The sequence below is a fragment of the Amphiura filiformis genome, chromosome 3 (genome assembly GCF_039555335.1).
Source record: "Amphiura filiformis chromosome 3, Afil_fr2py, whole genome shotgun sequence".
NCBI classification, from domain to species: Eukaryota; Metazoa; Echinodermata; class Ophiuroidea; order Amphilepidida; family Amphiuridae; genus Amphiura; species Amphiura filiformis.
The window spans coordinates 77,383,691-77,406,655 of record NC_092630.1 but is presented as its reverse complement, the minus strand read 5'-3'; the positions used below and the strand labels follow the sequence as shown (position 1 = coordinate 77,406,655).

The 22,965-nt window shown below is 42.0% G+C and overlaps 1 protein-coding gene across 1 annotated transcript in view; it reads left to right on the top strand.

Annotated features, from left to right (window-relative positions):
* The first annotated feature begins 2,160 nt into the window (after positions 1–2,160).
* LOC140149172 (hepatocyte growth factor receptor-like) overlaps positions 2,161–22,965 on the top strand; it is a 33,408-nt gene continuing 12,603 nt past the window's right edge. Inside the window, exons 1-8 of the mRNA XM_072171368.1 lie at positions 2,161–2,236; positions 12,247–13,137; positions 14,585–14,931; positions 15,912–16,100; positions 16,396–16,533; positions 18,774–18,947; positions 19,306–19,457; positions 22,537–22,666. Of these exons, the coding sequence (XP_072027469.1) occupies positions 12,276–13,137; positions 14,585–14,931; positions 15,912–16,100; positions 16,396–16,533; positions 18,774–18,947; positions 19,306–19,457; positions 22,537–22,666 (1,992 nt within the window). The 5' untranslated portion in view covers positions 2,161–2,236; positions 12,247–12,275. The remainder of the gene's footprint in view (positions 2,237–12,246; positions 13,138–14,584; positions 14,932–15,911; positions 16,101–16,395; positions 16,534–18,773; positions 18,948–19,305; positions 19,458–22,536; positions 22,667–22,965) is intronic.

Genomic DNA, 22,965 nt, shown 5'->3' with positions numbered 1-22,965 from the left:
TCAAAAGATAAGAGAAATGAATGTTAAAAACAATCATGAGTTGTGTATGTCAATTTTTATGATAAAATTCTGTTTAATAATACAGAAATAAAGGTATATTACCAAGGCAAGAACCCCCTATATCCCTCAAACATCGTAATAGTCGGCCTATTATCGTGAGAATATTCCAATCAGAACATATTGATTGCGATATTGAACACTTTATTGTGATACTAATATCATTGTTTATACATTTTAAGCTTTATTCATGACACAGATTTACACATTTTACAACACGGATTACAACACAGAAAATGGATTTTAGAAAACGGTAAACTTCGGACTCTACTTTAAACATGACCATGGGTTGATGCAAGTTGACTAATAACCTCTTTAGATCCATGCCCTTAACAACACTTTGTTTATTATAAAGACAATGACAATTTCCCCAGACAATTTATGACTAATAATTCACATGTACAAAAAATGTAAGCTTTAAGCCATTCCTAAGAAATAAATATATCTACTCCTTTGCTGTGATCACTAATAGTGCTATGCACTTTCCTCAATATTGGCAAATTTGATACTGATAGTGCAGATTTCTTATTCCTAGTAATTGTTCAATCTATTAGTGGCTCCTGCCTGTGTATAGTGCTTTCTTTAAGGGGGAGTACAGTATATAGGGTGTAGGTATTTTTAAATGTGGGTCTTTTGGGGTGTGTTTTTTAAGTGGACCTAGGTGAATTTGTCTCAACATGTTAACCCTGTTTAGCACATTTTAACTTATATTTCAAGAAAATAGTAACTTTACTTATATTTCAAGAAAATAGTAACTTTCAATTACTAGGCTTCCTCTATAGGTTTTTGGCATTGTTTCTATTTATAAAATATCAAAATTTAAATGCGCATCATTATTCTGTTCAGGCACTCAATTGACAATTACCCTCAGAGACCATGGTTATTGAATCAGGTCCAAAGTATCACACTGCTTGGTTCCTTTGGGTGTTTGTATTACCGGTAAGTGTTTCATGTTTTGTCACATGGGTTTAAAGGAGGCTGATCCAGTTTCATATGATATTTTTATCAAGATTGCATTTCCTCCTTGGAAATCTCACACAATGTAATGCTTTCATTTTTGATTTAAGAAGCAAAATGTCTAGATGAAATCATATTTGATCATCAAATTTGTATGATATATGATCAGAGACATAACAGGGGGGAAAACGTTTGCTCTTCTCTGGAATAATTTCCACTATAAGGTCCTCTTTTGTGCTCTTCTCCCCACCAATGCTGGCTTTTAAAAATGTTTTAAACATTTATTTATTTATCATTTTTAAAAATAATTGTTATATGATATGCAATTTTTATTTTATCTAAACTTGACTATGGCAATGCACTCCTGTTTGCATGCAACGTAAAAGATCTTGCTCGTCTACAGCGCCTACAAAATCGGGCAGCTCGCATAGTTTACCAAGTTCCACGCCGTCATTCTACATCTCCTTTGTTAAACTCGCTTCACTGGTTACCGGTTGATAAACGAATTCGATTTAAAATTATTCTTCATGTATTCAAAGTGCTAAATGGACTATCACCGATATATCTCACTGACTACATCGCTACCTACCACCTAGGAAGGACCTTCGCTCTGAGCTTGATATTACTCGCCTTGTCATCCCCAGGAGTAAGAGAAAAATTGGTGATGGTTCATTTAGTGTGTCTGGTCCAACCCTCTGGAACCAGTTACCGGCTGCACTTCGCACTGCTCTCACAGTTGAATCCTTTAAAAAGGGTCTTAAAACGTATATTTTCTAATGTATTTTGCTGTTGTTAGTTTTGTATATTTGTAAAGCGCAATGTTCATAGTTTTGGTATTGCGCTATATCAAGCGCCGTTGTTATGTTATGTTAAGTCAAAGTGAGTTGAGCTAAAAGAAGTGTTCCAAGTTTGTATTATTGGTGAAAGTTGCATGCAGTGCAGATCTCTTGAGAAAATTAATATTTTAATAACTTGACAAAAACCCTTGTTATATTAACACCTTCAGATGCAAACCCCAGATAAACTCAGGAAATGACTGTTTGTTACTACAGGATCTTTGTAGAGAGTGAACACAAGCATATCCACTACAATAGATAACAGGCAGCCATACAACATGCAGATAACCTAAGGATAACCTAACCCGGGAACCTAACCTAGCAAAAACAACGGAATTGGTGACATTTTCTGTTTTCTTAGTGTGGATTTGGAAACTTTAAACAAGGTAAGTTACATTCCAAGCTGTGTGAAGAAACTAAATGTGTGATTGTTACCAAATTCACAGCATATATTGCCTTATAACAAGTGCAGCACACGGTTGATCAGTTGTCAGGCTATAGAGTACATGTTCGACTAATATTTCCGTTGTAAAACGTCTTGTTCAGACGGTTTATTCAAAATCTCAGATTTTGAAAAAAATACAGCACATAAATTTTGATATTTGCAGGATATGTTAGTTTACTAAAGTACATATAATACAATTAGGTAAAAGGCAAAATTTTGAAAAATATTGTAGTCATATCCTCAGCAAATGTAACAATATGGCTTTAAGTGCACTCAAAAGCTCCAACTTGAAATGTACATGTTTTTTCAGACTCAGTACACCGGTCGATCTTACCGTTTCGATGTTGATTAAGATACTTCTTGCATCGATCCCGAGATGCGGAAAAACCAATAGTCATTTTGTCCCACATAAATGAATAAATAACAAAAACCCCGATCCCCGGTGGACTCACCCAAAAGGTGACGCCACACCATATGATCGTCCTTATCCTCCTTGGTCTCCGACTGACACAGACGTGCCTATCGATTGTTCATAGCACTGTGTATCAATTTCTCGACCAAGGCGAGATATACGGTTGTAGTTTCACACCTTAGGTAAAACCAAACCGGTATTGTTCGGCGGAGGATAGTTTTGACGGCATTTTCTGGCGAAAAAGTGACAAAAACGATCCAAAACTTAGCTACATATCGTGCCTCCGTTTGTATCACGGGACACACGAGCAATTCAAAATGGCCGCTCGTTGACGCCATTCATTTTGTTTCCCACGTAAAACAACCATTGCAGCCTGTAAGTTACAATAGATGTTTTGACCAAACACATTGTCTTTCATGTACGGTAGGTTATTGTTGCTATGTTAGGGTGATTACTCTATCGTTATGTCTTCATTACCGTCCAATAAAGACGAGTTAATCAGATATTCATACGGTGGGGATTGGTAGGGACCCGTCTGACATTTTAGTAATAAAGTTAGCCAGTCCTTACTTTACCACTAACGTTAGCGACCAGCCTCCGTGCTCAGGTTTGCTTACTGGGCTTGAGTCGCGTGTTGGGGGGGGTAGTGCCCCCCTCCCTTTCTCCTCGCTTCGCCTCGGCCCTGTCGGGCTTGCCCTTCCCTGGTGAAGGAGCGGGACCCACACCCGCTCTGTTTCACCCACAGGGAGTGCTCACGATCTTCTAGATGTCTTTCTTTTGCTTAGGACTCTCCGAGTTCCAGCTTGACGATTGGGATAGGCTCCGTCATCGCCCTAAGACGAACAAGAAATCTACCAAGGGCACTGGTAAGGTCGATCACGGTGGATTCTGCTGTGACAGCCCCTATGGGTCATGGCAGGTCTGCTTAAGGGGCTCCGGTCCCCGGACAAGCAGGCGGTTCCTTCGGGACTGCTAAGCGTCCAAAGGCTCAGCAGCCAGCGAAAGCACTGACTATACGCCGGAGCAAAGTAGCAGGCAGCAGAGCGGTAACCACCAGCGAAAACCCTAAGCGGGTTTTGCAGCAGGAGGATACCAGTCGTCGATACGGTAGATTCTGCTGTGACAGCCCCTATGGGTCATGGCAGGTCTGCTTAAGGGGCTCCGGTCCCGGACAAGCAGGCGGTTCCTTCGGGGACTGCTAGCGCGTCCAAAGGCTCAGCAGCCAGCGAAAGCACTGACTATACGTCGGAGCAAAGTAGCAGGCAGCAGAGCGGTAACCACCAGCGAAAACCCTAGCGGGTTTTGTAGCAGGAGGATACCAGCCCTCTAGCGAAAATCCTCACGGGTTTTTAGCAGGAGGACACCCGCCTGTTGCAGGCATGTCTCACGGGCTCAAACAGCCACAGTAGTAGCCAGCGACGGGCAGCATGCAAGGGTACCCCGGGCTTGCCTGGGTTGAACCCTAGCATGCATGGGTTCAGCAGAGACGATACCGCGGCTAACGCTGTGGGTGTAGTCTTAGCAGAACCAACTGGGGTTGTCACACAGCAGCGTTCCATGGCGGGACCGCCGAGTGATACCCTGGGCCCTAGAATAGCTGCTGGCTGTCCACAGGGACTGGCTGGCGATTATTCAGGGGTTGGGCGCGCAGTCTCTCACGGGACAGCGACCCAGGTGCATTCGGTGGCAGCTACAAAGGCGAGCCACGGCTTGACTTCAGTGGTAGCCGCTATGCACCCGCCCATAGCTGCCGTGAGTGGTCCGCCACACACAGCGACCTTGGGCGAAAGCTCTAGAGGGTACAGTAAGTAGCTTGAACAGCCTAGCTGATCAACAACCCACTCATGTCCTCGAGAGCCAGCGGAGCGTGGGTGATCCATTACCGTCAATGGGTCAATTACCCTCTCTTGATCGATCACTGTCAAATCAACAGGGCATAGCTCCATTGATTGACGCTGCCTATTCAGGTGGCGAGGTGATTGATCGGGGTATGCACGCTCAGCTACCCGTGGTACTAGGCAAGCTCCCTCAGCCAAGGGACAGCCGGTATAGCGGGTACCCATACACACGGCTTGATCCTTGCGGGGAACGCAGTGAGGCATGGGTACAGTGGTACACAGCCGGGAGCCCTCACGGGCACCTACGCTAGTATGCAGCGCCGGTACCACGCCAGCACACAGCTTGATCCCCAAACAGGGAACGCAGTGTGGCGAGGGTACAGCGGTCCACAGTTGGGAACCCTCACGGTACCCACGCTGATACCGCACCGGTACCGCAGCACCGCTTTAGTCGCCACAGTCTCTGTGGCAACAGGGGGGGGGGAGGCGGTGCTGGTACTGCAGTACCATGGGGTTACCCTGGTGGCGGATCCTTTCAGGGTCAGCTGCCGGCGGGTATGCCCGTGGTACCCGCCGCAGGGTGTTTCTTCCACGGCCCAGCACCGTGGCAAGTGTCGCCAGCGATGGCCACGCAGTACCAACATCAGCTGTTGACCAGGCCAGCCGGCATGGGGCTAACCCAGATCTTGATCAGGGTAGGCCCGTGCTGCTAGCGCTAGGACGACGGCTGCGAGAGCATGCGGACCCAGTGGTGCCATGGCGGATACCTCAGGGTCTTGCGGGAGTACTCCCTCTTCTGCTGGCAGGTAGTCGGCGAGCCACACAGTGGTTATGCCTTCTTACCCGCTTTCAGATGCCCGTCCTCAGTTACCGTCATCATCGGAGCATGATACGGATACTGTGGGCGAGGGAAAGGAGTCGGAAGCTGAGTCCGGTAGTGACATCACTACAGTCTCCTTCCCCGCTGCCCGCGAGGGGAGCAACAGCACTGATCTTCCTCCGGACACCCCTAAGGGGAGTCCATGGAGGAGGACCAGGGGATCCTTTCAGTAGGATGCTCAGCTGCTGCTTCCTCACAGGGGACGCCTGCACTCTCATTCCCGGCAAACCTCACGGGGAGATATCGTAGGGCTGTCGAGCTCAGTAGAGCTATGACGCCGCGTGCTTGCACGCTTCCTCTGCGTGTAACGCGGGCGGACCACGGGACCTCCCGGAGGGGATCCGAGAGGGACCCAGATGTCGTCAAGCGTATCACGCTCAGACAACATCTGAGCTCTTCCATGAGGTGAGCCTATTAGCGGTGCTAACAGCTAGCCTCAACGAGAGCTCCATGGGCCTAGCCCATAGGGTGTCCACTCAGCGCTGGGGAGGGGCCTGCCACTCCAATCGCTCAACGCGATGGAAAGGCAGGGTCCTTTTTCTCTTTGGATGCTTCTGCGCTACGGTGGAGGACCGTGCAAAGAAGCTACCAACGGGAGCACTCTGAAGAGGTCGGAAACTGCCCTTACCATGGGTAGGAGCTCCGACTTCAGCAGGCCGTGCACCACCAACAGTACCCGAGCCCACTACCTCTGCAGCACCCATTTCTGGGAGGCGCAAGGGTAGCACAGGAACAGCTGGCAAGCCCGAAGAAGAGCAAGCGCTCTTCCAAGGGAAGCTAGGCAGAGCATTCCTGGGGGGCTCAGCGGTTTTTCCACAGGGGATCTCCCAGTGGGCGACCGCTTATGGCTTTCACCCAGAGGTGGGAAACCATCTCTTTGGCGCCTGGGTATGGTCAGTGGTGAGTGGGGGTTACAGACTGGCAACCCAGTCTCCCCACATTCGTCTGCACATTTCAGAGGTCCACAGTAGTGCCGTCAGACGGCCCCCAGCGTCGGGCACTACTGACAGGGATCACACAGCTTCTCACGACGGCGGGCGATTGTCCCGGTCTACCCCCCGTTCTACGGGTGATCTTGGAGCCATTGGTTCCAAGGAAGACCGGCGACGGGAGCCCCATCCGGAACCGCAGGCTGTTGAACACGTTCTTCAGGCCCAAGAGGTTCAGAATGGGGACTCTCGCCTCGGTGCTAGCCTGCCCCATCAGGGGCATGGGAACAGCATCGCTAGATCTCTCGGACGCCTATCTGCATATGCCAATCGCCTCTCAAGATCGGAGGCATCTGCGCTTCTAGGTACAGGATCAAAATTACCAGTTTTGATACCGCCATCCGCCTGTCCATCTCTCCCAGGGTGTTTAACACTCTTGGTCAGAGCGGTGGCAGCGCACCTGAAGCACAGGGTGTCAACATCAGTTGCTACCTGGACGTTTGGCTCATATACTGGACGCACTCCACTGAAGACTACGGGTCTCATGGGGTTGATAGTCCGTAGGGTGCGGGACCCTGGATTTTTGATCAGCTCAAAAAGTCCAGCGTGGTCCCGACGCTTGAACACCACTATTTGTAGGGGCCCAGATCACCCTCACGGAGGGGTTCGCGGTGCTCTCACCCGAGCGGGTGCGAACATGGTGCGGTGTGCCTGACTCTTGGCCGAGTCTCGGGCAAAACCCGCTGTGGCATGGATGAAGGTGGTAGGCCTAATGGCCAGTATGGTAGACCTCGTACTGTACTGCCGTTTCTACGTTAGGGCTTACCCAACTACACCTTCTAGCCTGCTTGCAGGCCCAGTCGTCACCCAAGATCCCTCGCGGTTCCGTTGTCGGAGATCGCGCGAGAGGAACTCTGGTGGTGGACCCATCAGCCCAATTTGACCCAGGGTGTCAGGTTTCCTGCACCCCGGTATGTCACGAGTGACGACCATAGCGCCAAAAGCGGGGCTGGGGGTCCACATCCACGGAGACTCCGTCTCGGGCCTATGGGGCCATAGAGACAGAGCTTCACATCAACCTCCCTCGCTGACGAGGAGGTGATCGTGGAATCACATACCGTTGTCCTGACGGATAACACAACCGTGGTAGCCTACCCCAACAGACAAGGGACTCCGGGCCACCACGATTGAGCCTGCATGCACGACACCTGATAGGGTGGTGCAAGTTCAGGCAGATTACGATGAGAGCGATACACATCGCTGGCGTCACCAGCATCCTCGCGCACAATCTGTCACGAGGAAGGGTGTCGGGACCAGCAGAATGGTCCCTTGCTCGAGGTCGCTCAGGCGATCTTCAAGGGGATGTACCACCCCTCGAAAGATCTGTTCGCATCTCATCGCAATCATCCACTGCCGGTGTACTGCTCAAGGGTCGCGGACCCCCAAGCATTCACCGTGGACGCTCTGTCCATAGACTGGGGAGGGATGACAGCTTATGCAGTCCCTCCGATCTCACTACTCATGAGGGTGGTGGCCAAGATCGGGTGGGAAGACTGCATTGTCATTCTGCTAGCGGCAAGGCCGCTGGCACTCCCAGTACCAGATCTACTCCGGATGCCCGGAGCGGAGGTACCCAGTCTATCACTAGAGCACCTGCAGTTAGCTGCATGGCCCTTACCAGGGAACACGCAGCGGAGGGATACTTTTCATCAGAAGCTGTTTTTCTCATCGCCGGGGCTAGACGGAAGTCTACCCTCCGTACGTATAGCCAGAGTCTGGCTCCATACTACGCTTGGTGCAATGAGACAAATAGCTCTCCCGCTAGAGCCTCTGTGCTGCTAGTTCCGGAGTTTCTGACAGAAAAGTTCCAAGCAAGACTTCAGCGGGCCACTGGGGCCAGCTATAAGTCAGCTGTCCTCTCCATTCACCGAGGTTTCGAGACGGGTCGACTATCATAGCCGATGGTTACCTTATTAGTCTACGCCTCGACGGTATGTTCAACAGTGTCTACCAAAAGGAAAGTGATCCTCCTAAGGGATCCCAACACAGTCTTAGATTACTTTAAGGGTCACCCTTTTGACCTTCCGCCAAAAGCGACGCTTAAATACGTAACTCTCAAGATGGCTTTCCGGTTTGGCGTTGGCTTCGGACGGCGGTGCTGAGTTGCACACGGTCTCGAGGTTAGCTTCCGTGTTCACAAACACTGGAGCGACACTGTTTCGGGCGCTCTGTTCTCGTGATCACTGAACGGGCGCGGTGCATACCGACATTCGCCCCTCTCCAATCCCCAGGGTTGGGCAAGGTTGGCTGAAGCCAAAGATAGGCTGGGGTGTCCGATAAGGCGCTGCAGCACTATTTCTTCCGAACACAAGCCTTGCGAGGGACTCACGACCGCATTCATCACCCCTGCAGAGCCTGTCGGTCCAGCCGCTGTCGCAATGGCTGGTCCAGGTGTTGGTGGGGTCCGGGGATCGCGAAGGTTTCAAGCGCCCCACGACCCACTCGACACGAGCTATCTCATCATCTTGGGTATACCGTTCGGTTGTCCCTTGAGGAGATCTAGCAGGCGGTGTCCCGGAAGCCACCTTCGCCCTTCTCTACGATACTTCCGTTTACGTTAGTAATCAGAGACGGGCGGAGGTTTACCGGGACATTGTTCGGCGATCATAATACGGTGGTGTACGGGTACCAGGTTTTCAGACTATACAGAATACTCAGCATGGTAAAAACCAGTGTCGCTATTCTTAACCACCAAACTTATTAAGTAAGGAGGTTTATGTCTGTGATCGCGTGGTCTTTTTTGTTTCCCGACCGTTGGGGGAAAATATTTTCTGACCTCGCGAAAACCATCGTTACCCGCTCCCGATCCCTGATCAGATGCTGACCAATCTTGTACCTCCATCCGTCGGTTACTTGCTAGATCGATCTTTCAGATGTTGATGCAAGAAGTATCTTAATCAACATCGGAAGCGGTAAGATCGACCGGTGTACTGAGTCTAGTCCCAAACAAAAATGTTTGGTAGACTCATAACCGGTGCGATCTTACCTTTCCGATGTTGATTATCCCGGACCCCGCCACCCCTACAAGTTTGGTCCGAGTAGGGATCCCAAGTCGGATAAGGGCGATCATATGGTGTGACGTCACCTTTTGGGTGAGTCCACCGGGGATCGGGGTTTTTGTTATTTATTCATTTATGTGGGACAAAATGACTATTGGTGTGGCCGCCTCTCGGGATCGATGCAAGAAGTATCTTAATCAACATCGGAAAGGTAAGATCGCACCGGTTATGAGTCTACCAAACATTTTTGTTTGGGACTATTTGCACTCTATGTGTATGTTATGTTCAGCAATTCGTTTTCAAATTTAGTTATTGTAAAAAGTGTTTACTGATACTGGTAAGGAAGTAATTCAGCAGTTTCAGATTCCATCATCACAGCAGAGGTACTTGTTACAGTTAATAGCTCATTTCAGTTGTAAGTTTTATATTACTATTGGTAACAGACAAGTGTCATTCATACATGATGGAAACAAAAACATGTGGATTGCCTCTTGTCAAATGTCAATATTCCTGAAAAAAAGAAGATAATTTTACATGCATGTTCTGATTTAGCATGTAGTCTCTTTTTATCCTTCTGGCTTTTAGCCATAATAGGCAGGTCTATCCCAGGAAAACACTTTTCTCTACCAGAATCACACTTGGCACATGCGTTGCTTGGGTTGATAGGATCAAATAAAGCCTATGGGCCACTTCGATTTTTTACCTAAATCCAAGATGGCACCCCAAAACACCATGAGTACAAAAAAAAATCATTAAAATAACATGTTTTGACATCTTTATGTAAATCAAGTGCCACCATTTTGCCTAAAATGTATTCAGATATAACTAAAATATAAAAATTGATTAATTTCAGTCAATGTCTCATCACTTGACCTTGAAATATTGAATATGGCTGCAATTTGCACCATACTGGTTAAAAATCGTTGAATAAATAATATTTTGACATCTTTATGTGAAGCAAATGCTACCATTTTCACCTAAAATGTATAAGAACTAGAGCGATAACCGCACCATAGCTGAACCATGTGGCTTCGGCAATATATTGTGGTAGGCCTATACACTGTCATCATTGCATTTAAATTTCAGCTCAATTGAAGCATTTTGAAAACTTGACATTTGACCCTTTATTGCCCCTTAATGACCTTAAATGAATTTTAAAATGTTATAAACATGTTTAGAATGTCATAAGGATCATTATGCGTTTAAATTTCAGCTCAATCGGAGCATTTTGAAAAACTTGACCTTTGACCCCTTTATGACCCCTTAATGACCTTAAATGAATTTTAAAATATTTTTTAATGTTTACAATGTCATATGGATCATTGCATATAAATTTCAGCTCAATTGGAGCATTTTGAAAACCTTGACCTTTGACCCCTTTATGGCCCCTTAATGACCGTAAATAAATGTTTTAATGTTTTAAACATGTTTAGAATGTCATAAGGATCATTGCATTTAAATTTGAGCTCACTCGGAGCATTTTCGGTTAAAATGACCTTTTTTGACCCCTGTGACCCCAGGATGACCTCTGGCATTTGGAAATATTTTTATTGTATTCTTTATGTTTTCCTCTTTCATATGACACCACTCATGGGGTCATACCTTCGTGGCAGTTAGAGATATGTCCATTTCAGACCAAATGGTTAGTCAGTAAGCTAGTAAGTAAGCTAGTAAGTAAGCTAGTAACATTTACACATATAGGCTGATACCATTTCATGGTTCAGCAAAAATGTACAAACAGATTAACTGCAGTCAATATCTCATCACTTGACATTGAAATATTCAAAATGGCTGCCTTTTGCAATGTGCGGGTTAAAATTCATTGAAAAAATACTGTTTTGACATTTTAATGTGAAGTAAATGCCACCATTTTTAGCAAAACTTACAAACAGATTAACTTCAGTCAATTTCTCATCACTTGATTTTGAAATTGTCAAAATGGCTTCCATTTGCACTGTATATAGGTTAAATAGCATTGAAAATTTAATACTTCGACATCTTTATGTGAAGTAAATACCACCATTGTCACCTCAAATGTATCCAGATTTGCGAAATAATTTGTACAAACATTGATTTCAGTTAATGTCTCATCATTTGGCATTAAAATTTTCAAAATGGCTTCCATTTGCACTGTACAGGTTAAAATTCATTAAAAACGTATCTTGTCATATTTATGAATAATGATTTTTAACCGAAACAGTGCAAATGGCAGCCATTTTGAATATTTCAATGTCAAGTGATGACACATATGACTGAAGTTAATCTGTATATTTTGCTTTATATGTGACATGATCAAGGGGAATGAGTCACATGTCGGCAATTTTCAATTTGAAGTTTTTTACACCATTTTCTGGCAGTTTACAAATGCTACATTTTGATGCAAACCCCATCAAAATCAATCAGACATCTGGTTACTGAGTTATGAGCAATTTATGAATGGCTGAAAAAATATAAAACAAAAGAATTTGAACACTGTTTTTGCCAATATCTCAGAAACAATATTAGCGACGTCCGACTTATTCCCCTTGATCATGTCACATATACATTTTAGGCAAATGGGGTCATTTACTTCACATAAAGATGTCAAAGCATATATTTTCATTGATTTTTAAGCTGTACGTCCAGTACAAACAGCATGTGAACAAAACATACAGTGATTCCTATGAGGCATTGTGCTACTTATATCAAAACTGCTGGAGTAGGCCTAATACAACTCAAAATTTGGAAACATGTTGTTTTAATGGTAGGCCTTAATATAAGATAGAAAACAGAATATGAAATATCATACCACGTCTCTTTAATTTCTTATTTTCCATATTTTCTGTGTTTACAGGTTAACAGGATCCAAAGTGATAATCCAACATGAAGTCATCCCTGCTGAAGAAATCACCATCATTGGTGACTTTTGTAACTTTCATTCTTTGTATGAATCACCTCGTCCAGCTAACACTGAGTGTTGTACCACCTCAAATAGTCCCAAACACAGTCACACAATTTTCTATTTCTGATAGCAATAAACTTCAGCACATTGCAGTGCATGAAAACACAAAAAATGTGTACATAGGTGCCCAAAATATGGTTTACCAACTGGATGAGAATTTGAATCTTGATTCGCAACAAAACTGGATGACAGCTGGAGTACAAACAACTCAATGTCCACCAGAAAATTGTGAACCAGAAACAAATGATAATAAAGTATTATTGATAGATTATGAAAATGAGTTTTTATTGTCATGTGGAAGCTTACACGATGGTACGTGTGTCCTACATGGTTTAGACTCAGTCTCCAATGTCCAAGGCAGAATTAATTCAAACTTAGCAAATGATTCCATTGCAGTTGGTGAAACTGTAGTTGCATATTTTGGACAATTTCGAACGGATGATATCTCCTACAATGCACTGTATGTTGCATCAACATATGAGGATAATCCTCCTAGTAATTCTATCATCCAGCATGCTGTGGCAACAAAGAGACTAAGCCAAACTAATGATGGCCAATGGCAGCTCAAATTGGCTTATGAAGACGCTACTTTAACCCGCTTCACATACACAGATCTCTTGAATGATGAAATTAAACGAAACTTCAAGATCAAGTATATTGATGGGTTTTCAATACCAGATGATTTGGGACCAGGATTCAGCTATTTCTTAACTGTCCAGAGAGAAGACATAGATCAACCAAGATATATAACTAAGATTGCTAGAATATGTCAAGAAGACAAAGGTAAGCTTTAATCAGGTGTTAATGTAGTATATGGTACACACTTAGTGCCGCCAAAAACTGACCCCCTATTTTGAATCTGCTGTCACCCAAAGACCACATGTTTTTATAACTTGCCACTCAAATACCCCATGGTTTTTAAAATTTGTCACCTATAATAGCCCTTAGTTTTTTTGTATATATATATATCTCTCTCTAGAGGGGTTACCGCACCATAGCTGACCGGGGGGTCATTCACCCGGTCATTGTGACTTCACCCAGGGATCACACTTTTGTTTTGTTTTGAGATATTTAATGCAGAAAAGACCCCAAAATATTGACCCCTATCTCATTAGGAGTGTCACCCTCTCCCCCCTTGTATTCTTTACTTTTGACATCATTTGATACCAATCAGGGGTCATACCACCTTTGTATTTTGAGATATGAATCCAAAATATGAATATTGTCCCTGGTCTTATAATGAGTGTCACCCCTAGGTGTGGAAATAGTTTTTATATTCTTTACCTTTTTCTCTTTGATTTGATATCACTCGGGGTCATACCTTCTTGGCATTTTGGTATATGAAAAGGACCGGAAATACTCGTCCATTTGAGGGGGTCTAGCTCATCTACTATTGGTTTGAAAAAATAAACAATATTTTTCAAATGTAAAGGATCATATGGCGATGTTTGCACAGTATTTTTTTGTGGGACCTGAGAGCATATCAGATACCAAATTACATTCTGCATAATGAGGAATGTCCTTATGATATCAAATAATATAGATTTTTTGAAATTTATTTATTTATTTATTTCTTATTTAACCTGGGGTGACCAATCAATGCACTGGCACTGTTCTCCCTTGGTTCCCAGGTAAAAATTCACGATATAATACAAATTTAATGACAATTATTAAAAAATGATATTTTTGACATTAACAGTCCATTGAAGTAAACTTTATAAATCTAATGATATGTACTTAGAGTGTTTGTAGCTGGGGTGAATAGCCATCCTGATTCCATCATATGAACATTTTGACCTTTCATATTGAAGATGTAAATTTTTTCCCTAATATACCTAAAATTTGCAGTGTTTTGGTGAAAAAAATGAATATCTTCAAAAGAAAAGGCAAAAATTTTCATATGATGGACGGCTTTTCCTCCGAGTTACATACACTTTAAGTACACAGCATTAGATTTGTAAAATTTACTTTGAGGACTGTTAAATATAAAAATAATATTCATTTTTTAATAATTAGCCATAAAATCTGTATCACAAAAAAATCAAAATTATTTGATATCAGAAGGACATGCCTTGCATTCAGAATGCAATTTGGTGTATCTGATGTGCTCTCTCTCAGGCCCACAAAAATACTGTGTAAAGGTTGGTGACCAACCAAGAATAATAACAATGTTCTAAATAAAAAGAAATATACACAAATTTGGTGATGGTTAAAATTATTTTCATTTTAGGTTACTTGTCCTACACTGAGTTGACTTTAAGATGCAGAAGTTCTACTGGTGTTAACTACCGACTACTGCAAGCAGCATATGTGGGCAAAGCAGGAGCTCATCTGGTGAACTCTGGTGACTATACAAGTGATGATTACTTTTTGTATGCAGTGTTTTCAGACAGTGTGAATCATGATGCCACATCAACAGAACCCACCGATCGATCTGCTTTATGTATCTACTCAATACCTGCTATTGATGATCGAATTCGACAAGGGATACAGGATTGCTTTAATTTAGATCGACAAGATAGGGGTTTAAAGCACATCGAAGGATCAGCTGAATCATTACATTGTAATTCTCTCTATGTAAGTTTTAATAATTGGAGTTAATTGCAAATGCTTGCTGTTTATAACAAGATAATTAATAATAATAAAAAACAAAAAAACACCTTAAACATACTGATATTACATGCATTAGCATATAGCAGTGGCATAGCCAGGTGGCAAAGGAGGCAGCTTACTCTCCTGTGAGAACTCCTGTGGGATGCTGGATGGCCACCCTGATATTTAAGATTTTTAGGTTTATCTTTTGTACTAGCCCATTTTTGATCATTTTCGTAAAATTTTGCCCCCTCCCCCTTTGCTTCCCGTTGAAAAGGCCCTGGCTATGCCACTGGCATATAAGCTAGCTTCTAAAGAAATATCTGCCTCCTAAAAATAAAAGCAATTTCTGAAAAATAACAAAAAACAAAAATATTAAAAACAACAGTAGATATCAACTCAAATTTTGAAATGCCAGAAACCTTGTTTATAATTGCTGATTATTTGGTTCATAACCATCACAAACATGGGTTGCATTTTTGTTCTTTTATGACCCCCTTTTCTAAGCCAACTTTAGTATATGGATGGGTCATGATTTCAAAATGTTCTCAATTGGAAAATAACCCAATTTATCAAAATGTTTGGGGAAAGTTGTAAAACCCTTGACAATTTGTGTTAAATTTGGCCAGAATTTTTTACTTTGGTATATTGATTGGTTCAAATTTCTTGAAAAATTGGTTTATTATTGATGGGTTGATGCACTTTCAAAACATGAGTACCCCCTGCCTGTTTACTACCTTTAAAATGATTTTATTGACAATTAATTTGTAACCATTCTTCAATTTTAGTAATATGACATAAACCATGTCACTATACAAGTATTATAGTATTTTGTAAATAATGGGTCTTTAAAAATAGCACACTGCCGACCAAAGCTGACCAACCTTGTTTCAAGAGGCCATTTAGCTGTAGAACACAGTTTATCTTTATAAATCACCTTATGAATATGTTTCTTTTTTTCCTAGCAAAAAGTTATTAACAATCATTTCTGTGGAACCAGCCTGCTGCATCCAATTGATACTGATAAGTCATTACCAGCAGATGATATCCTGAGAGGGGGAGGAGATAGAGAGCAATTCACATCTATTGTTGTCAAAGCAGATGGAGAAGACACCATTGCAGTAATTGGTACAAAGAGCGGGCATTTGCTTAAGGTACAAATTTAATACTATGCAAAAATGTTGTAATGGAAGCTTAAATTTTGCAAGGATTATAAAAAGATAATTATTAGTGCATAATTAGGAGTGATGTTTTGTACTACCGGGTATCTCAAAATTACTAGATGACCTATCAATAGGATTGTGAGGCAAATTAACAGAATTGCACTAATATATGGAATCATCATGCTCAACACTCAGTGCTGGACAAATATATCATTTTTGTATCAACCCTATTATATAATTTTTAAAAACAAACAAAATTGGGTTATAATTATTTGTTTTATTTCAGTTCCTTGTGCAGCCTGAAGCACAGGTGGCTCCATATGCTGGAATCCCATACAAGTATCTCTTATTAGATGGGCCAGTGCTCCAGGATATGACCTTAGACCCGGACGAGGAGCATGTTTATGCCATGACAGACAACACAGTAAGTGATTATGTGTGCTGCATAATTTTGGTAAGAGGTAAACAGCAATTGACATATCCTCCGGCCGGCCGGCCTGTGGCCTGTAACTTTTTGGTCAAGCCCGTAATAACTTGCCTTTTATCAAGTAGCAGGCACAGCTGATGGCTGGTAACTATTTAAAGCCTCAAAATATTGTAAAAATCAAATTTGGATTATTTATATGGATATATGCATAAGAGAATCATGTACATGACTAAGCATGGTAAATAATATAATTTTGATTCAGATTTTTTGATAAGCATTTATAAACATTTCAATTGCATGAATCGGCCTAAAGTGCTCTATGCAGTGATGTTTAATATGCACAGTGACAGTGACGCGTTTTGGGTCAAGCTGGGAGAAAAAAATCCCAGGTCGACCAAAAATAGCGTATCGCACACGATAGACCACCTAAGTTATCGTAAATAAGTTTCTCCCAGGTCCACCATAAATTTTGGGTTGCCACATTCGGCCCATAAGCGCCAGGATTTTTAGCCAGGTCGACCCATGACAAGCATGCAAATAGCCCTACATAATCGTGCCCGACCATGGCAATATACATGTGATGAGTATAAACCATTGTACGGCATGATTCATTCATAACTTTGTGCAAGCGCCGGTGTGACTTTTACGATATCAGTTTCAGCGTCTTGGCATCTAAATTAATTCAGTCATAGGCCTACTCTCATTTTTGTATAGGCCCTATTCTTGTTTTAGTTTGCAAAATACAGAGGCAGATATAGTCGCGGGATATAGTCATACTTCCAAGTTTACTTCTACTTTCTTGAATTTGCGTCAACATGTAGGCCTAAGCCTTAGCGCTTAAGCTTACATCCAAGCCGGGCATCCAAGTTCGCATGGACGGTACTTCGACTCGATGTTTCAGACTTTACTTGTGAGAAAAGGAAAGTAATAAATTATGAGAAGAGGTCACAAATAGGATCAAATAAAATAATCCAACAAAGAATCACCCTGCCTAAGTGCCGGACATAGGCTAGGCCTACATGTTTTAAACTTTATTATTATCCATGCACCACGAATGGAGTGCCAATTTCTATTAGCCTAGGCTGTCTTTCTATCAACAAATGTGGAATCTCCCAGCTTGACCAATTTGGCGACAGTGACCTGCATGACCAAACTATAAGAAGGGAGAGGGTGATTATTGATTATAGTCTGCAGTGTTTTAATCCATTTGGCTTCCAAAGCCAACCGATGGTAGTAGTTTTTGCTGTTAGGTCTGTCAGTGGCCATGATGGCGATGTCTTCAGTGCTGTGACCTGCTTGATAGAAGTGTCTGGCAACTGGCTTGTCTCGGTTGTGTTTGGTGTCCCCACAGTGTTCAAGTAACCGGGTCTTCAGGGCCCTTTTAGTTTCACCAATATATTGTTGTCCACATTTCTTGCAGGTGATGAGGTAGATGACATTAGTAGACTGACAGGTGAGAGGGTGTTAAATATGACATCACCAGTGATAGTGCTACGGAATGTCTCACCATCAGTTGTGTGTTTGGTCTGCTCTCTGTTGTGTTGATCATGTTGGTGCTTACATGCAGCACATTTGTTGCACAGAGAGAATCCCAATTCAGGGGCTTCCATAGAGGGGATATTGAGAGATGTTCTAACAACCAAGTCCTTAATATTTGTAGGTCTACGGAAAGCTACCATGGGTGGCTCCATGATGGCTTTCTTGCAGCGGTCAGAGGCATGAAGAGTGGGCAGATATTTGTGTATGGTGGAGGCGATGGTGGAGTGGATAGGGTTGTAGGTTACAACAAGAGGAATGTGGGTGCATGTCTCTTCCTTCCGGCAAGGTTGGAGAGCCTCTGATCTGGGGACTTCAACAGCCTTCTTGACTTGTTTGTCGACCACTTTGGTAGGGTACCCTCTGTCACGTAGGTGTTGCTTGAGTTGACGGACTCTGGTGCAAAGGGTCTTCTCAGATGAGCATATGCGTCGTAATCGGAAGGCCAGGCTGTAAGGAAGACTTTCCTTAGTATGCTTTGGATGACAGGATGACCACTGCAGGTACTGATGGATGTCGGTAGGTTTGGAGTAAAGATCACTCTCCAGGTACCCATTGGCTTACCATGACATCAAGAAATGGCATCAACTCCTTAGACTGCTCAGCTGTGAACTTGATGAACAGGAATAAGTTGGATCTGCTGCATATAGCATGAAGAAAGATAGGGTGACAAATCTTGTTTCATATCTTTTCATCAATAGGTTTACAAATTTTCACTTTCAACATGCGACCATTACAAAGACTGTTCAGCGTGCATTTTGACCCATGACCCTAATGAATGTGGATGGTGTGGTACAGGGTGTCAACTGAGAGAAGACTGTGAAGCAGAAGGAGGAAACTGGGTCAAAGATGTCTGCCCACCTATTATTTATGAGGTAAGTAAAAACAACCAAGTAGTTGTGACTGGCTGTAATTAAAAAAATTCAATTTCGAAAGGGGTTTGGGAGGATAAATGTGAACTAATGGAGGAGGAAGAGGAGGAGGAGGAGGAGGAGGAAGAAGAAGAGGAAGAAGAAAAATGGAGGAATGGAGGAGGAGGAGGATCACTAGTGATGAATAAATGATTTGACACTTGGGCATGCTGGTGACTTATCGATCAGAAATAGGCAATCATTTTTCCGATAGCCAACTTACTTGACCTCACAAAACCTGCTGCACTCCATAGTATGATATGGGTATCAGTAAGTCATTTTTTCTATGTATTGTCTAAAATTTGCTTCCTTTGTTTTACAGGTAACACCTTTAAATGCTCCATTGAACAGTCCAGTAATAGTTACTCTAGTTGGTGATAACCTTGGAACAGGACTGAATGAGGGTGACAATATACATGAATTCACTGTAGCTGGCAGACCATGCATTGTACAACCATTGAGTGATCCAAACAGGTAGGAAAAAAGGGAATGGTGGTCATTTAATTGACAGATATTGGGGGATTGTTTAATTTCATGTGGGGGCATTTAAAGTTGACTGAATATTTTCTTAATACATTCACATATATTCTATACTTATGATTACGTATTAATTTCAGGTCGTCTTATAATTATTATTCTATACATCGTTATCTCTTGCGGTCAGTGACGTCAAGGTGCATTTCACTGAGTGCATCTTCAAGATGCACACATGTGTAAAGATACCTTTGCAGTTATTGGTAGATCACACAGCTTTGTTCTGTATTATCTGTACAGTCAATAGAGATCACAAGCTTTGTTCTGTATTACATTTACAGTTGTTGGTAGATCACAAGCTTTGTTCTGTACTACCTGTACAGTTGTTGGTAGATCACAAGCTTTGTTCTGTATTACCTGTACAGTTGTTGGTAGATCACAAGCTTTGTTCTGTGTTACCTGTACAGTCGATGGTAGATCACACAGCTTTGTTCTGTATTACCTGTACACTTGATGGTAGATCATATGCTTTACTGTATTACCTGTACAGTTGGTGGTAGATCACACAGCTTTGTTCTGTATTACCTGTATAGTTGTTGTTAGATCACACAGCTTTATTCTGTATTACCTGTACAATCAATGGTAGATCACAGTTTTATTCTGTATTACCTGTACAGTCGATGGTAGATCACATAGCTTTGTTCTGTATTACCTGTACGGTTGGTGGTAGATCACACAGCTTTGTTCTGTATTACCTGTACAGTTGTTGTTAGATCACACAGCTTTATTCTGTATTACCTGTACAGTTGATGGTAGATCACACAGCTTTACTCTGTATTACCTGTACAGTCAATGGTAGATCACATAGCTATGTTCTGTGTTACCTGTACAGTCGATGTTTATAACCTGTACAGTCGATGGTAGATCACACAGCTTTACTCTGTATTACCCCTACAGTTGTTGTTAGATCACACAGCTTTATTCTGTATTACCTGTACAGTCTAAGCTAGATCACAGTAAATGAGTTATATTCTGTATTACCTGTACAGTTGAAGGTAGATCACACAGCTTCATTCTGTATGTACAGCATACAAGAAAGCAGCTAGGTTGTCATTTGATGATTTTTTTTAAAATTCTGAAATCAGATCATTGGTCATCAAGGCAAGTGAGATAAGAAGAGCCATATTTATCCAGTTTTAGCTTTTTTTCTTAATATTAATGCATTTATATTATAAAGAAATGAGCCAATAATATATCAAAACAAAGGTTTTGGGCATTTTCCCCTTCCAAAGAAAATCAATGCTGGTGACATCCTAAGTTATATCATGTCTTGGGATCTCCTTTATAGAACCATGCTATTCTTCTTGTGTGTCAGCTTTATTTGTCTCAATATTTGAGTGCAAACAGCCCTAGGTCATGCGTCCCTTTTTGGGAATGGAAGAAGTTAGAATGTATTACAGTTTGCAATGAACAACTTCAGATATTTTTCAAATCAATGATGTTATGTACACAATTTTGTGTCTGTTTTGAAATTTGTAATATTGTACCAAATCATTAGAACAGGAAATAAAGTTGAGTTTTCTTGTTTTACAAGCTTCCCAGCAAGAATTACAGTTGGTAAGTCACATCCCGGTAAATGGAATTATGACTTAATTGTTTATCTTGTTTGATTCTATATTGTCTTGTCAGAGTGCAAGAATGTTGTACCTGCATTTTTGTCATTTTGCAAGAGAGGCATTTTTTGTGTTTCAATTTGTTTACTTATTTATTGTTATGTTTTCATAATCCATTTACAACTCAGTTTCGCCCAAAATGTCACTAACAGTGCTCATGCGCTGACTGAATGCTATGTTTATCTTCAGGAAAATGTAGTTAGAATCATTCTGTTAATGTTATACTGGCAATTATCTGACAAAAGTGGCCATTACAAATTCCCAGTACTAGAGGTCAGTTGGTTAAAAGTTTGATAGCTGCATGGACTTCCTGTTTACATGCATTTGCTAGTTGCATTATGAAATCTTGGTTTGTTTTTATATGGGTAGTGTCTGCATGTTTTCACACATTTTGGTTTCAGTTTGCATGGTGAAATTGTGCATAACTTTTGAAGATAAAAAACCCAGTTGATCAAATGTAGTCCTTTTCTAAATTATGTTACATTAATACAGATGTTGCTTTGCTTTATTATTTTTTATTTGTTTGCCTATTTAAAAAAACCCCTTTTATGTGATATTAAGAGCCTGACCTTTTTGCCCAACTGGTTTTGTACAGTTTCACCTTGAACTGAATTTTGTTTGGTGGTTGTGGGCGGGTGTGTGGATGAATTTGTGTGCATGGTCCTGAGTCTGCATATGCATGCTTAGCAATAATTGGGTACAGTGATTTAAATTACATTGGCATCATCCCAGGACATCATTTGAACTTGAGACGGCTTGGATCTATGACCCACACCAACTGAGGAGCAATGTTGTTGTTGAAGCCTAATACGTACACTACGTAGACCCAAGAGCACAGATTTAGATTCCCAGAGCTACTTGGTTCAAGTCTTGGTCAGTTTTTTGGTCAAAAATAAATAATGATCATACTATTAAATGTCAGCTACTTGATTTGGTGGTTGGATAAAAACTCAACTACAGTCTAAATTACTGCAAGAATTTCGCCTTTCAAAATCCTTGCATTGCACTGCGTGAATGCTGTCCTTAGTTTGTTGATTAATGACTAACCTTCTAGATTCAATTGATGAATGATGTGCTTTTATATCAATCTAATAAGACATATCACAATATTGTTTGATATGTTAGGGCATGTCAACTTAAACCATAAAATAAATAGAGCTCAGTAAGCTCACTATGAATTCTATACAGTTTTGTCCAGGGCTGTCAACTCTCACGCATTGGCTGTGAGTCTCACGCATTGGGTCACTTTCTCACGGTCTCACGCCAAGGTAGTATAATCTCACGCCTAAGTAGTAAATCTCACGCAAAAAGCTGGAAAATGAGTAAAATCTCACGCATCGTCATGAATAATTTGTTGCTCCTCCCATATTTTGTTTACAAATAATGAATCTGTTTCCTTATTGTAGGATAATATGTAGAGTTGCACCAGTGTCCAGTCATCAAGTTGGTCCAGTAATAGCACATGTAGAGGCAGTCAGCGTAGACCCTGTATACAAAGTCAATGGCACATATTCACATTTTACATTCTCCTTTCTGGTAAGTATACACAAATATTTGTTTAAATTTTAATAATGTGGAAATTAATGCTAAAATGACCCAAATAATGAAGTTTTATTCATTTGAAGAAAAAAACCCCAAATAACCATGATATCATTGCTTCAGAGTTTCATATTTGATGCAATATTGCTATCCAATCTTCAGATTGGGTGTAGAACAAGCAACAAACTGTACCGAGTAACTGTCTCTTGATATTGCAAATGCTCAGCTAATACTTGATGAAGGATATTTTATGATAGAATGGTATTGTTTGAATAAGTAGGCCTCACCAATGTGTG